General features: G+C 42.6%; 1 protein-coding gene across 6 annotated transcripts in view; it reads right to left on the bottom strand.

The window, feature by feature from the left end:
• Positions 1-13,381, bottom strand: part of LOC108158827 (protein enabled homolog) — a 72,247-nt gene that overhangs the window by 41,024 nt on the left and 17,842 nt on the right. For 4 of the 6 annotated variants that reach the window (XM_017291528.2, XM_017291526.2, XM_017291524.2 and 1 more), the window contains exons 3-11: positions 7,899-8,121; positions 7,572-7,819; positions 2,936-3,069; positions 2,542-2,871; positions 2,262-2,454; positions 729-853; positions 444-662; positions 224-365; positions 66-141 (exon numbers count right to left, since the gene is read on the bottom strand). In XM_017291528.2, the coding sequence (XP_017147017.1) occupies positions 66-141; positions 224-365; positions 444-662; positions 729-853; positions 2,262-2,454; positions 2,542-2,871; positions 2,936-3,069; positions 7,572-7,819; positions 7,899-8,121 (1,690 nt within the window). Of the gene's footprint in view, positions 1-65; positions 142-223; positions 366-443; positions 663-728; positions 854-2,261; positions 2,455-2,541; positions 2,872-2,935; positions 3,070-7,571; positions 7,820-7,898; positions 8,122-10,598; positions 10,977-13,381 lie in introns of those variants that run through there. The other 2 variants (XM_017291527.2, XM_017291531.2) reach the window with 2 other exon arrangements.

The following is a 13,381-nucleotide window of genomic DNA, read 5'->3' as shown; positions in this document are numbered from 1 at the left end:
AGGAGCCTCTCGCATTACTAGAACCAGATCGGATTCCCCCATTTTGGAGCCACAGAGACACTTACCTTCTTTTGACTTGTCGTACTGCTTGGGCGACGTGGTCTTCTTGCCTGGCACGGGCCTCAGGGCATTGCTGATGAGCTGCGGGGCGGGATTGCAATACAGATATTAGTTAGGGTAGGTTGGCAGGTAGCTCTCCCTCTCCCTCTCATTCTTTACTCACAATGCGATCAGAGCGTTCGCCGCAGGGCAGACGTGCCACTGCGGACTCGGGACTGTCCTCCGGGGGCGGCGGCTGGGGCACCCAATTGTAGGCCCGCCTAGATATGGGCACCCCGAAACGGTCGTGCTGCGAGGCCTGTTGTCTGTGGAAGGAAACAAGCACACGTCTCAATTTGTTGGCTGAACATCACATCACATCTGTTTGCTCTCTGATCTCTCACCTTAAGCTCTCGTAGCAGTCGAGGCAGACCACGGCAAACTCTCCGTTCTCCAGCAGCAGCCCGTCGTCGCTTTTCTGGTGCTTCACAAATGGAAAGTCATTGACGGGCAGGGCCCTCACCCGCTTCCTATAAGTCGTAATGCCGCACAGGTGGCAGTTGTAGTCGTGCCAATTGTATTTGCGTTCCGTCGGATTCACGCTCGGACTTTGCGCCTCATATCTGTCAAGCAATCGGCATACAATTATTAGATGTTCTCTATATATAGAATGCGGTTGGGTGACTCACTTGCGCCACTGATTCAACATGGAATGATAACAGAAGGTGCAGACCAAAGCCGAGTTGTTCCGCAGCTGCTCGGCATTCGGCAGCGAATTGTGTTTCAGCAACAGGGGAAAATAAGGCCGCGAACCCTGGAAGAGTATACAAAATTAGGTTGAATAAATATCTGAATTCAGAGAATCCAAGATCATCTAACTATGCGTACACCATGTTGCCTGAGTAATATGGAGTGTAAGGATAGATTAACAATCTGGTATTGGACATAATTTGCAGAGTAATATAACACAAAAGATACTCAAAAAATACTCAAGTACTTAAAGGAAGATACAAATACGAAAAGAACCACGAAAGATACTAAATGATAAAAAAAAAGATGTCCAAAGCATGGTGAAACCATAAAAGATGCTCCAAGAAACATAAAAGATACTTAAAAAAATTATAAAATATACTAAAAGGTACACATGAACCCATAAAATATACTTAAAGAACACTTAAAGATGTTCAAAGAACGAAGAACTTAAATATTCTTACAATCGAAACAGTATCGAATGAATAATTTAAGTAATTAATGCAACTAGCATGATATATTTATAGCCTGCTATCTACAACGGATGTATGCCATTCCAGGGCCTATCTGAAACAATTGTAAAACATTTGATCCCTGTATCTAATCACTTCTAATGGATACATCATCAGCGGACTCATTATCTATATTGATTGACATCGCTGGTGGCCTGGGAAAATCCCTACACTTATCAGTAAATTACATGTTTGAAAAGCGATGTGTACAAATACGGTTAGGTTACACAAACGTAATCACAGAATGCGACCTGAATCGAAGGGAAGGTCAGGCGAGCAGTGCAGCCGAAACATCAATTAAATGGCTTAATGTCTAGGGCAAAGCCTAAATATGACTGATTGAGGCTTGTATCTTTTGAATACTTCTAAATGTGTCGATTTTAGGTGCAGCATGGCAGATAAATTTGATATACATTTACTCCAATTAGAACTTCAATCAATTTGTCACGGACTCGGGGGCGTATTTTGATATCTTGTTGCCACATTTACTAAATCATTTCAATTAAATTGAAGACAAAGAAGCATCGACATGAATACTGCAATATTAGTTTCTCAAACAATTAACAGACCGGCAGCATTGTTAGGTTAATTATCAAACGATATCTAGCATCGTGTACATCTACAGATTTAAAGACAAATCCAAATAATCACAATGATTGCATTGAGTCTTTGGAATACAAGCAACTATAGGAAGTATTCCTATACACTGCACAGTGCATACTGCATTTACAAAATCCCTCTACAATGCACTAGAAATTTGACTTATTATAGACATTCCTCCGCTATGTATATATCGCCTTCATCAAGACTCTTTCTGCTCTTTCTAAAACTGCTGTATCATTTACAAAAACTCTGAACATCTTGCTCATATCCCCTCCGCTTATCTAGGAATTCTCTTCACTTATAACACAATTATCGCTAATACTCTCCCAGCTCAGACTTTCTCTTGAGAGACTCTACCTCTTTGCTGGCATAGAGGACTCTGGCCAGAGTGAGGTCCGAGTGAAGGCCGCAGAGGAAGCAATAGATCGATGTGCTGGCGGGCGTCGATGATGATATGGATGGTGTGGAGGGCGGTGTATTGATGCTCATGGCGCCATGCCGAGATCCGTTCGGTGAGCTGGATGTCATCATGGGCGAGGGAATGTTGTATCTGCAAGGGAAACGAAAATATAATCAATAGAGCATTCATTAGAGAAATTCAAGGTAAAAGGGAATGCGAATGGGAAAGAAAGAAAACCTTCTGTGCTCTAGGGGTACACGTTCGGCATCCATGGATTCCCACTGGCTGGCCAAGTAATCCTTGCAGTCCTTGCAGGCCAGCACGCGATTGCTGTTCAACTCGTTGTTGTTGTTGTTGTTGTTGTTGTTGTTGTTATTATTATTGTTGCTGCTGTTGCTGTTGCCACTGTTGCTATTATTGTTAATATTACTATTATTATTATTGCTGGTGGCAGCGGCATTGGCCTTGAGGCAGGGAAAGTGCATGGCATGGGAATTCATATGCTCCGCACTGGTGGACAGCCAATCCATTTTGTTAGACGGACAAAGCACTTTGCAAATGGAGCACCTGCAGAGAAAATGTAAACTCAATTAAAAGATGTAAACAGCATAAAAAGGCGCACGGTACTCACGGATAATGTCCATGGCCATTCTCGATGGCTCCCTGGCTGGAGCTGGGGGAGTTGGGCCGGGAATCGCTGCGGCGTATCTGCTTGAGGTCGCGTGCCGTGTTCGAATTGGAATTGTTCGAGTTCGTCTCGTACGGCTATCAATGAAGGAATGGGTATGGTAATATTAGAGATTATTTTATGGGCTATTTCTGTATTTGTTCTAAGAATATCGCGCACAGACTGTCCACCCAACCGGTACGGATACGGCAGTCCCCAGGTCTAAGCATCAGCCAAATGCACAATTTAGGCCTTATCTAATCAGCGGAAAAAGAAAAAAAAACGAACCGAATTTTATTAAATATTGTATACAATTGATTTGCTATTCAAGGAGTAGCCACTCGACTATGACTGGCGATGGAATGTGTCCGATTTGGCCGATAGAACCGCCCCTAACCGGTCCGAACCGTGTTCGGTTTCACTTATCTCCCTTCGATTTGCGACTTATATTTCGAGCCACAGAAAGAGAAAGGTAGCGAGCGAGACAGAGAGACATAGAGAGATTGCGTGAGCCAACAATCTCCTCCAATCAAAAGTCTTCTTATCTCCTGCGACTAATTACAATCACCGATAGAGTTCAAAGTTGAGGCCCTGCCTGCGAAAGTAGATCGCTTGTTGATTCCCGTTCGCTGCTTCGCGACTTGGCCTCATCTCTTTGACGTTTTCTGATGTATGTCAACACTGTACAAAATCGGAATTTTTGGTGGGCTTCTCGAGTGTCATTTGAGTCATTGTCCAGTCGTCCACTTCAACTTCAATTGTGGGAAGATGGACCGTACCAAGTGGACAAGTGGGAAGAAGAGTCGCAGAAGAAAGCCAAAACGTACTCAAACAGAAAACAGAAGAATATCGGAAGTTTCTCAAGGGAAGACACGGGAACTAAAGCTAGAGTTTAATGGAAATACTCGTATCTTAAGACAAAAACCCTATTTGTACTTGGAATTAACATTTTTTACAGAAAGATTTGCTCCAAGGGTGGAAATTGAAATTTTTAAGTCAAATATTTTTCATATTTAATTTAAAAACACTTTCATATTTAAATTTAATATTTTCACATTTAAATAAATATAACTAAAACAAATAAAAACGAGGGAGAACGTTGTGAGTTGCTGCGGACACCGCAACTCTACGGTTATACCCGATACTTAGTCAGTATGGCTCTCCTCCGGCAGACGCCGCTAATATTGAACGACACGACAAAGAGAGAGACAGAAAATCAGTTTGAGCGTGACGTCGGGCGCTGCGTAGCCAGTGCAAATTGATTTCTTGCTTTTGGCTATAAAAATTATCTGATCTGGTCCAGATTCAGCCATCTGATAGATATGGTCATTATCTATGATTCTGCGTTTTTAGTTTTCTCGAATGTGCAATATTGTGGATGCAACAGATTTTCGTCCTTTGTGGGGGCGGAAGGGGGTGGGTCGAAATTTTGACATATACGTTTTATAGTGAGATCTAACAGGAGTGCGGATACCAAATTTGGTTACTCTAGCCTTAATAGTCTCTGAGATTTGTGGATGCCCCAGATTTTCGTCCTTTGCGGGGGCGGAAGGGGGTGTGGCGAAATTTGGACACGAAACGGTCAAGGTCCGATATCACAGGAGTGTGGATACCAAATTTGGTTGCTCTGGCTCTTATAGGTTCTGAGATCCTTGAACTCATATTTTGCAATTGGCAAAACCGACCATGAAACCTGTGTGTTAGAGAGAGACAGAGCGAGAAAGAATGAAATTGTTTTCTTGATTCTGGCTATAATAATTATACGATCTGGTTGAGATCTTACATTCTAAAACATATAGTCATCCTCTACGATTCTGCGTTTTTGGTTTTATCGTATCTTTAAAAATGTGGATGCCACAGATTTTCGTCCTTTGTGGGGGCGGAAGTGGGCGGGGCGAAGTTTTGAAATATTTTTGTAGCAGTGACATATCACAGAAGTCTGGATACAAAACATCGTTGCTCTAGCTCTTTTGAGTATCGGGTATAATTATTTAGGCAAAAAATATATTTACTTTTTCAAATTAAATATATTTCATATTTAATTAAATATATTTCTTATAAATTGAATATTTTATATTTATTTTAAAGTGTTTTGAATTCAGATGACATGAAAGCCATATTAAAAAGACTTTTAAATAAATTAATTCGAATTAATTTCCCTATATTTATATTTTAAGGACGAATATTTAATTTAAATATGGGTGTGTTTCTAATATTTTTAGATTAAATTACGAGGAAATCTAATGGGAATAAAAACCCAACATCCACCATAAAAAAAACATACTGCTCTGCTTATTTTAAAGATAAGTATACTCGAACATTTTATGGCCTTATATTATTTACTATTTAAGAAGGTTGAATGACTCGACTTGCCTGCCGTTTGTACACGTTTATGATCTTTAAGCATGTATTAAATGGGGGGATTCAGAGCTAAAGATATGGATGTGGCTGTATGGCTGTGGATAAAACAAATTCTTTACAATCTAAACATTTGCTATGGAAAGCCGGTCTCCAAGGAGGAGAGTCGGAGTGGGGGAATAATAAAGTAAAAAACAGAGAAACAGAACAACAGAAAACCAATAAAACAATGCAAATGAAAACATTTCGAAAAGAATTAATTAAATATTGCGCTTGGTTCTTGCTACCCCACCATTGATAAATATTTGCATTTATCTATATTTAATTTTCGTATTTCGAAAACAACGACCGACCAACTGAGGGATTGTGCAATGACCTGGATAAACCCCGAGAAACACACATGTACTCCAGTGGATAAACGGATATATAAAATGGAACAACTGCCTCCAGCACCTGTTCAAAGATGAATTATTGGCCCAAAACGCTCATCAAACAAACCGAATTCTGTTTAATCAAAGCCAACAGAAATGGAAATGGATATTGAAATTGGAAGTGGAACAGAACAGAACCAGAAACAGAGGCTTTATTTCTGATGAAATATGGCAAATAAATTAAGCAAATACTTTGTATACAAAAGTCGTCAGTCGTGAGTCGTGAGTCGTGTCGTTCAACTCTCACTCAAGGTCGTGTTTCTCGGAATAAGAGTACTTTTAGGATGTTGCCATGGCCTTCAATCTACGAAAGCCACACGCACAGGAAACAGCAGAACCAATCCCAAAACTATAAATCAAACAAAGAAAACAAAATCGAAAGACAAATTAAGCTATTCCAAGAGAACAAACATTTGTAGATAAAAGTAATAAACAAAAGTGTTTTATATACTATATATATATGCGATAATACATTGTATCTGAAGAAATGAAATAAAGAAGAAGGCTAATAATTTATGGCGACGTCTGGTCTTTCAGATTCCAAGCAAAATGAAAACAAAAACAAATCAAAAATAAACAAAAACTAGAATGTTGAAACGAAAAGAAAGAAAAAAACAATCGGCTATAAATAAAAAGTGTTTAAGTAGAATTAACAAAACCGAAAAAAAGAAAAAAAGCAAAAATGAACGCAAACCGGTTCAAAGCAGATGCCTGGAAGGAAAAAACTGACTCGGACTCGACCAAGTTTACCCAGTTTTTTTTTTTTTTTGTCTACAAACGCAGCCCACGACAGAATTGTGGTTCTCTCTGGATCTCAGGGTTTGTTTATACAATGATTTCGTGCGGCTTCACCTCTCCACCCCCCCCTCTCCGTTTATTGCCTGCTCTATATTTATGTCTTTCTTCGGCAGAGAAGGAGGGGGAGAGCGGAGAGCATGCAGTGCTGCCGTGTGTATTCCGGCTATCTAATCGGTTGGACGGACATTTGTTGACTCAAATTGGTTAACATGCTGACGATCCAAGTGGTTGCCGAGCACGCTCCGAGCATAGCCCGAATGATAAGGCGCAAGAGCTGCCTCGCTCGTCTCTAATTGATATAGCGGTACGGAGTGGGAGCGGCAGGCTTCTGCCTTCAAATGAATTACTCAACAATTCCAGGTCGTGAACCAGCCATCTATCTTGGAGTCGTCCATTCCCAGACGCCCCATCGCCCATTAATGGGGGTTATCAGTGGCCGGGCGCAGAGGGCAAATGGGTGGGGTGGCCGCTAATCGCTCGAAATGTTATCGCCCGGCCAGAGCTACCGATTGCAGCTAAAGTAGGAGCTGCTACTGACCCGATGGATCGGGTGCGAGGCTCATCCCCTGCCCCCCACATTTCGCTGTAACAAGCGGCGCAATCACTACTCTTTCTATATTTGTACACACACACACACACACACACATTATCTATTATCTCTCGCTCACTCGCTCTTCCTAGTAAATTTCCATGTTTGCGCATTTAACCGATACGCCACTGGCATCATCCGTACACTCGTATATGCACTAGTACCTACGTGTATGCTGTATATATTGCATATTGGATTACGGCACAAATTGTTATTGAGAATCGATTGGGATCGATTGTACGTACACATTGAATGTAAACGGAAGTACGCAAAATGTTACCGGCTAGGAATCGAATCGGTTCTTTGCGCGGTACTTCCCAACTCTAAGAAACTAAGAAACTCTAAGATCTCGAATGTGTGTCTGTTCCCTACCGCCGATAAGTTATCGATTTATATCGCTTTCCATCGATTTTTCCATCCTTACCCTAAACCGCACATTGCTGGTGGAATCGGAATTGGCCACCGACTTTTCCGATGGGGAATTGCGACCCCCAAATGCGGCCATCGCACCACTCGAACTATACAGCGCCGTGCTGGACTCCAGCGAGTGTCCGGCACTGGGAGAGCCGCCCACAGGATGTGCTGTGATTCCGACGGGGCCGGAGGCAGGAGGCCCACCCTCGGCCAAGCCGCTGTGCTTCTCATTGCAGCTGGCGCAGACCTGGACCATGCCTGGTTTGGGTAGCGGGAAATAATTCGGTTAGTTGCGGTGTTGCAGGGCGGACAATGCCCAATAATTGAGTGCACTTACCCTGGGGACTGATGGGGCTAGCGTTCTTGTAGACCTTCATGGTCTTGATGAACGGATAGTAGGGCTCCCGCTCGGCATTGGGGCAGCAGTAGACGAGCCGCAGCTGTGACGAAGGCGTGTCCGTGCCGCAGGTATAGCACACAAAGGTGGTTCTCTCTGCCGCTGTTGGGGTCGGGCGTTTGCGCAACATATAGGAACGCTCCGATTCCGGTTTGTGCGAGGCCTGAAAGAAGATACAAATCACGATCACATATTAGTCATTAGTTGGCCGGTCCGGATATTTACAGTTTCAATTAGCAGGCTTATATAAGCACCAACATCTTGGGTGTGAAGCATACAAATATGATACCATTTAAAATCGATTAACACCGTGGCGATTTTTAGCAAACAACTGTTAGATCTCAGATCTCTCAGAGCAGATCGGTAACCAGGTAGAAGAAAGGAAAGATCTGCCTATTTACAGATCGCACTTACGCTTACAGAAATAGAAACAAACCGGGCTAACTGGGCTTCTAATTTGAGGAGGTCTGTTAGCCCGTTTCGATTGCAATTTGCAGTTCATTCTCTAGAAGATGCCGCCGACACATCAACGACTTTGATGAATTACATTTCGAATTGATTGATGGATTGACACACCGCGTAAGAGTATGAATAAAACATTTTGTGGTGCCATCTGGCTGTAAAACTACTCCGCGGCTCGATGCTCAAGCGAATCCCGGCAAAGAAAAGGCCCGAGATATGGGAAAACAATAAACATTGCGTGTGCCTGATGTAAAAGTTAGTCTTTTGTTTGCTCCCAAAAGCTGCTTTAAAGTATTCCAAAACACTATAAATTTAAAGAGATTTAACTAATATAATATCTGAACTAATAAAATCCCTTGCTTCACAAACAGACAACAGATATTCGTTGCGTATACGACCTGTCAGACGATGGACGCCTGGGGGGATAGGGAGACGTCATTTGTGTTTGTACAAATTAATATACGCAATCTGGCCGCCCTCCTGACGCCCTGCCACACTGCCACACGCGCATCATGGCTCGTCAACAACAATGACCGGTCGGCATTTATCATATTACGTATACGCCCAAGTGCCGTTTTCCCAAAATTAGTTGAATATTTTCCTCTCTGAACATACACAAATGTATTTTCCCAGCAAATCTTCACGTTCTCCATCGCTTTCATGGCAACCGACACAATTTATGTATCTCTAGGCATCAGCTGTATCTGTATATTGTTGTATCTTCATATCTAGACAGCTCAAAAGGAGGAACGAGGCATGAGAGGGCCAGAGCGTTCATTTATTTATTTTATTAGGCACCGAGAAAATTTAATTGTTTGTTTACTTTCCCCATTTCATTGCGTGTCAGATTTTTTGACATCGATAGGGGCGCGCACATTTCGATTACACAACGGAATGGAACGTATAGAACGGCCTGAGTTCCTTGTGGATACAAATGTGTCTTCGGGTATCCGTGTATCTGTATCTGTGTCTCTGTGTGCGCTGTCATGTCTGTTTCCATTTTATTTGTTTGGCTTGTCATGCGGCGATTCACACACATATCGCTTCCCATCAATCTGGACAATGCCATGTCATCTATATTTATTGATCCATAGCTTCGATGGCGTCGCTTGCTTCTGTTCTGGCCGCTCCGCTCCGCTCAACTCCACTCCACTCCATCTCTCCCCAACCCACTCCAGCCCCCTTCCTTATCGCTTACCATGCGTGCCGCCATCGAACGTCTGACAATTTGCTTTATGGGAAAACAAGTTCGTCATGGGATACCCAGCAATCGTGGAGTATTAGAGCACAAAAATGTGTAATATTTCTTCCATTTCTTACGTTTTTTAAAGGCAATAAATACTGGGTAAACCACAGTCGGCTCCCCCCCTACTCTTCTTCTACCGCCTTCTTGTTCGCTGTTTGTTTGTGCTTTTCATGCCCGTTGATAAGCCGCAATGGCAATGGGGGTCATGACCGTTTAATAACTTTTTATGAACAACTTTTTTCTCTCTCTCTCTCTGTCTCTCTATCTGTATCTCTGTTCTTTCATAACTTTTATTTCGTTTAGTTTGTTTTTTGTTAATTATGAAGCATAAAATAGCCCCCAAGTGATGGAGAGACAGCACTATTGCGGTTGGGGAATGATTTCTGTTTTTGTGTGTGTGTGTGTGTTTTTTTTTTTTGCCTTTTACAAAAGTTTTTTCTCGCTTTCAGCGTTTTTGTTGTTTTTTTGAGTAGAAATAAATAAGTAGCCAAAGTGGAATTTATTTCCACTAATTAATTTATATTTTTTTGTTCATCTTTTTGTGTTGGGGATTATAAGTTCTCAAACATGAATCATGTTCAAGTTTTGGTTTTTCGAGTGTTTGCTTTGGCTTTAATTTGGGTCAATATTGATTGATTGATTTAATGAGCGGTTGAGTGAGTGAGTGCCGTGTTTGATGCCTTGCAGAACGGTTTCCATTAGAGGCGATTGCCATTGTTCGTAAACGTATTCGTGAATGATCCGTGAATGAGGGTACAAGCCGTAGATACTTTGGATACTCCAAAGTATCTTCAGTTGCAATGAAACCTACACACAATCCTTGATATTTAATCTACAATTAAACCTTCCTCAAGCTGAAGGCTCCTGTTCCTTAAACATTAAACATTAAATAAACAAATCTTGCACTTTTAGAGTTGGATTCCTCAAATTACCTTCGCGCTTTGCTGATCCTTGAGGATCAGATAGGTTTTTAGTTTCCTGTATTCCCGCCAGCCATTCGTATCCTTTGCCTTGAAGCCGACGCCTGAGGAGTTGCTGGTGCTGCTGTTGTTGTTGTTGTTGGTGCTGTTCTCATTGATGCAGCAATTATTGTTATTGTGGGTGTGGCCGTGGCCGCCCTCGCCCACCACAACGGTGAGATTTTGGGCCATTTTAAAGAGGGAGAGAGCTGGGCATTCACTAATCACTCAAGCACTTTGCTGTATTTGTAAATTTATGTGAATCATTTTCTTTGCATAATTTCAATTGCTTAATGGTTTTCGATTGAGATTGAATGAATCACATTTGATTAAACACTGAAGCTGCTGCTGCTGCTGGGGTTGTTGGCAGATTAATTAGAGAGGGATTTTGTGTGTGTCTGTGTCTGAGTCTGTGTCTGTGGCACCTTAATTACAACACGAAACAAATTAAATTTAATTGAAACTGATATAAACGTTCTCCTCCTGCTACTCCTCCTGCTTCTTCATCTCTCTCTTTCTCTCTGTGTGTGTGTGCACTTGGGCGTGGATAAAACGCGAACGCGACGACGGATGACGCTCATAATGATGGTAATGATGATGATAATGATGATGCATCCGTATCCGTTCCGTATCCATATGGGGTGTTCTCTCACACTACTCCCCACCTTGCCACATGGAATTCCGCAAACACACGCGATCAGTGTGGATGCAGCAGATTAAGAGGTAACTAATTATGCATTACATGCAACATGCCAGCTATCAGCGTCAACATCCCATTGCCGTTGGCCTAATGGAAGTGCGCGGCGCGCGTTCATTAAACCCTCCTCAAGGAGACACGACACCCCACCCCACCTGTTGCTACCACATACCCCCCCCCCCCAATGGCAATTAAGCGGGGCACAAGCCACAAATGGCACACACACGAAAGGGAACGGGAATTACAAGTGCCACGGGAACCCCTCCCGCCCCTGCCGCACAATCAATTTGAGGGGGTCTCTGGCAAAAGATAAAGACAACAGCAAATGCGGAAAACTTGTGTGCAATTATTCGATAATAAGACTTTTGTGTTCGAGTGAAAGTAACTCATTAGAGGAAAGGAGGATTCTGATTTGCATGCCACGGAAGGGACTCATTTGAATAATTATAGTTTCAGCTTTTAATTAAATGAACTGCAATTAGACAATGGAGCTTAAGGTAATGACCTTTCATTCCTTATTAAGATTATAATCATTCTATAATCACTACGGTTTTCGGTGGAATAGTGCCTTTCTATGGTGGTTCGCCATGGAGACACTTCTGTTTTTGATGGGCAGATGTATCCACGCGAAAGGGTATACAAGAATCATTGATTCATTGGCAAATGGTAGAACCCGCCCCCAAGCACAAGCTTAACCTTGTCCGCCCGCCCAAGTGGGTCAATGTGGGGCGGCCACAGACAAGGACAGTCGCCAGGAGGGCGTGCCAGCTATTGTTTGACCCACTTAAGCGCCAATGTGCGTGCTCCATTATAAAGAGGGGCCAGAGAGTATAGAGTGGTTGCGATTGTTGCTATTTTGAGGCGATATAAATCATGATTCGCACGCAAATAAATCACGTGAAATAAGCGATAACAAAAAATTCCTCATCTTTCACCGAGCAGAAGGGGGGGAGAAGCAGAAGCAGAAGAAGTAGAAGTAGAGGACGAAGTAAAAAGCAAACGACTGCACATAAAACGGTTTATTTATAGAACGGTAAACACACACACACACACACACACACACACAGCCACAAAGGCAGGCAAAGAAACGCGCTGAAAATGGCAAAAACGCGCGCGTGTTTAAAAACGCGCAAAATAAAAACGGTATTTGTGGCTGCTGCTGCTGTTGCTGCCGTTCCTGACTTGTGCCCCCTTCACTCTTCACACGACCAAGTCATGTACATATGTATGTATGTATGTTCTGTACTTGTACTCCCCCCCCCCCTCAATGGAGACACCTAATGGCCCCGGCCAACTTTCCGACAGGTTGGAGGCACAAGAGTTCAGAAACAAACAACAAAAAACTACGAAATAAAACTTGACCCCCCACCCCTCTTGTGACACTAGAGATGGGGGGCAAAACGATATTCATAACGGCTTTGCTTCTTTGTATAATAGGGGTGTTCATTTAATTGATTTAAGTGCTTCCAATTGGATTAATTGTGGCAATTGCTGTTTATTATTTCCCGTATGGAAATCATTGAACTGCAGTCAAGCAATTTAATCAACACAAGACACAGATACACACACACACAGTAGAGATAGTGATGCGATTATTGCACTATCAATCACGCGACCATCTCTAGTGTGACACCTTTTTAGCCTCCAGTGGAGCCCCTTTGGTTCCCGGCTATTAACTAACTAAAAAAGGGCAAACTTCGAGGCGGCATCGTTAACTTGTTGTTGCTTTTTGTGTTTTAAAACCAGTTTTTTGCGGCACTGCCACCGTTACCGGCTACTGTTGCGGCGAGTACGGTGTGCGGCAGCGGAGGGAAGCAGAGGGGGCAGAGACATTGAACTGCTTTGACAGCCGTGACTTTTGTTTGCTTTTATTATTAACACACGACATACATAGCTGTCATTCTTGTTTGTTACACTTTATTGCCAGTTGAGCATTTATCAATTTTGATTTTATGCGCCCCAGGCACGAACACACACACACACACAGAAAGAAAGAGAGAGAGAGAGGGCAGGCTCCTCGTCTCATTAAGCGATTGTCGCAATTGGCGCTGTTGATAAG

Source organism: Drosophila miranda, chromosome 3, assembly GCF_003369915.1.
Source record: "Drosophila miranda strain MSH22 chromosome 3, D.miranda_PacBio2.1, whole genome shotgun sequence".
Classification (NCBI taxonomy): domain Eukaryota; kingdom Metazoa; phylum Arthropoda; class Insecta; order Diptera; family Drosophilidae; genus Drosophila; species Drosophila miranda.
The sequence above is the reverse complement of the archived record's forward strand: the minus strand, read 5'-3'. Positions and strand labels throughout refer to the sequence as shown.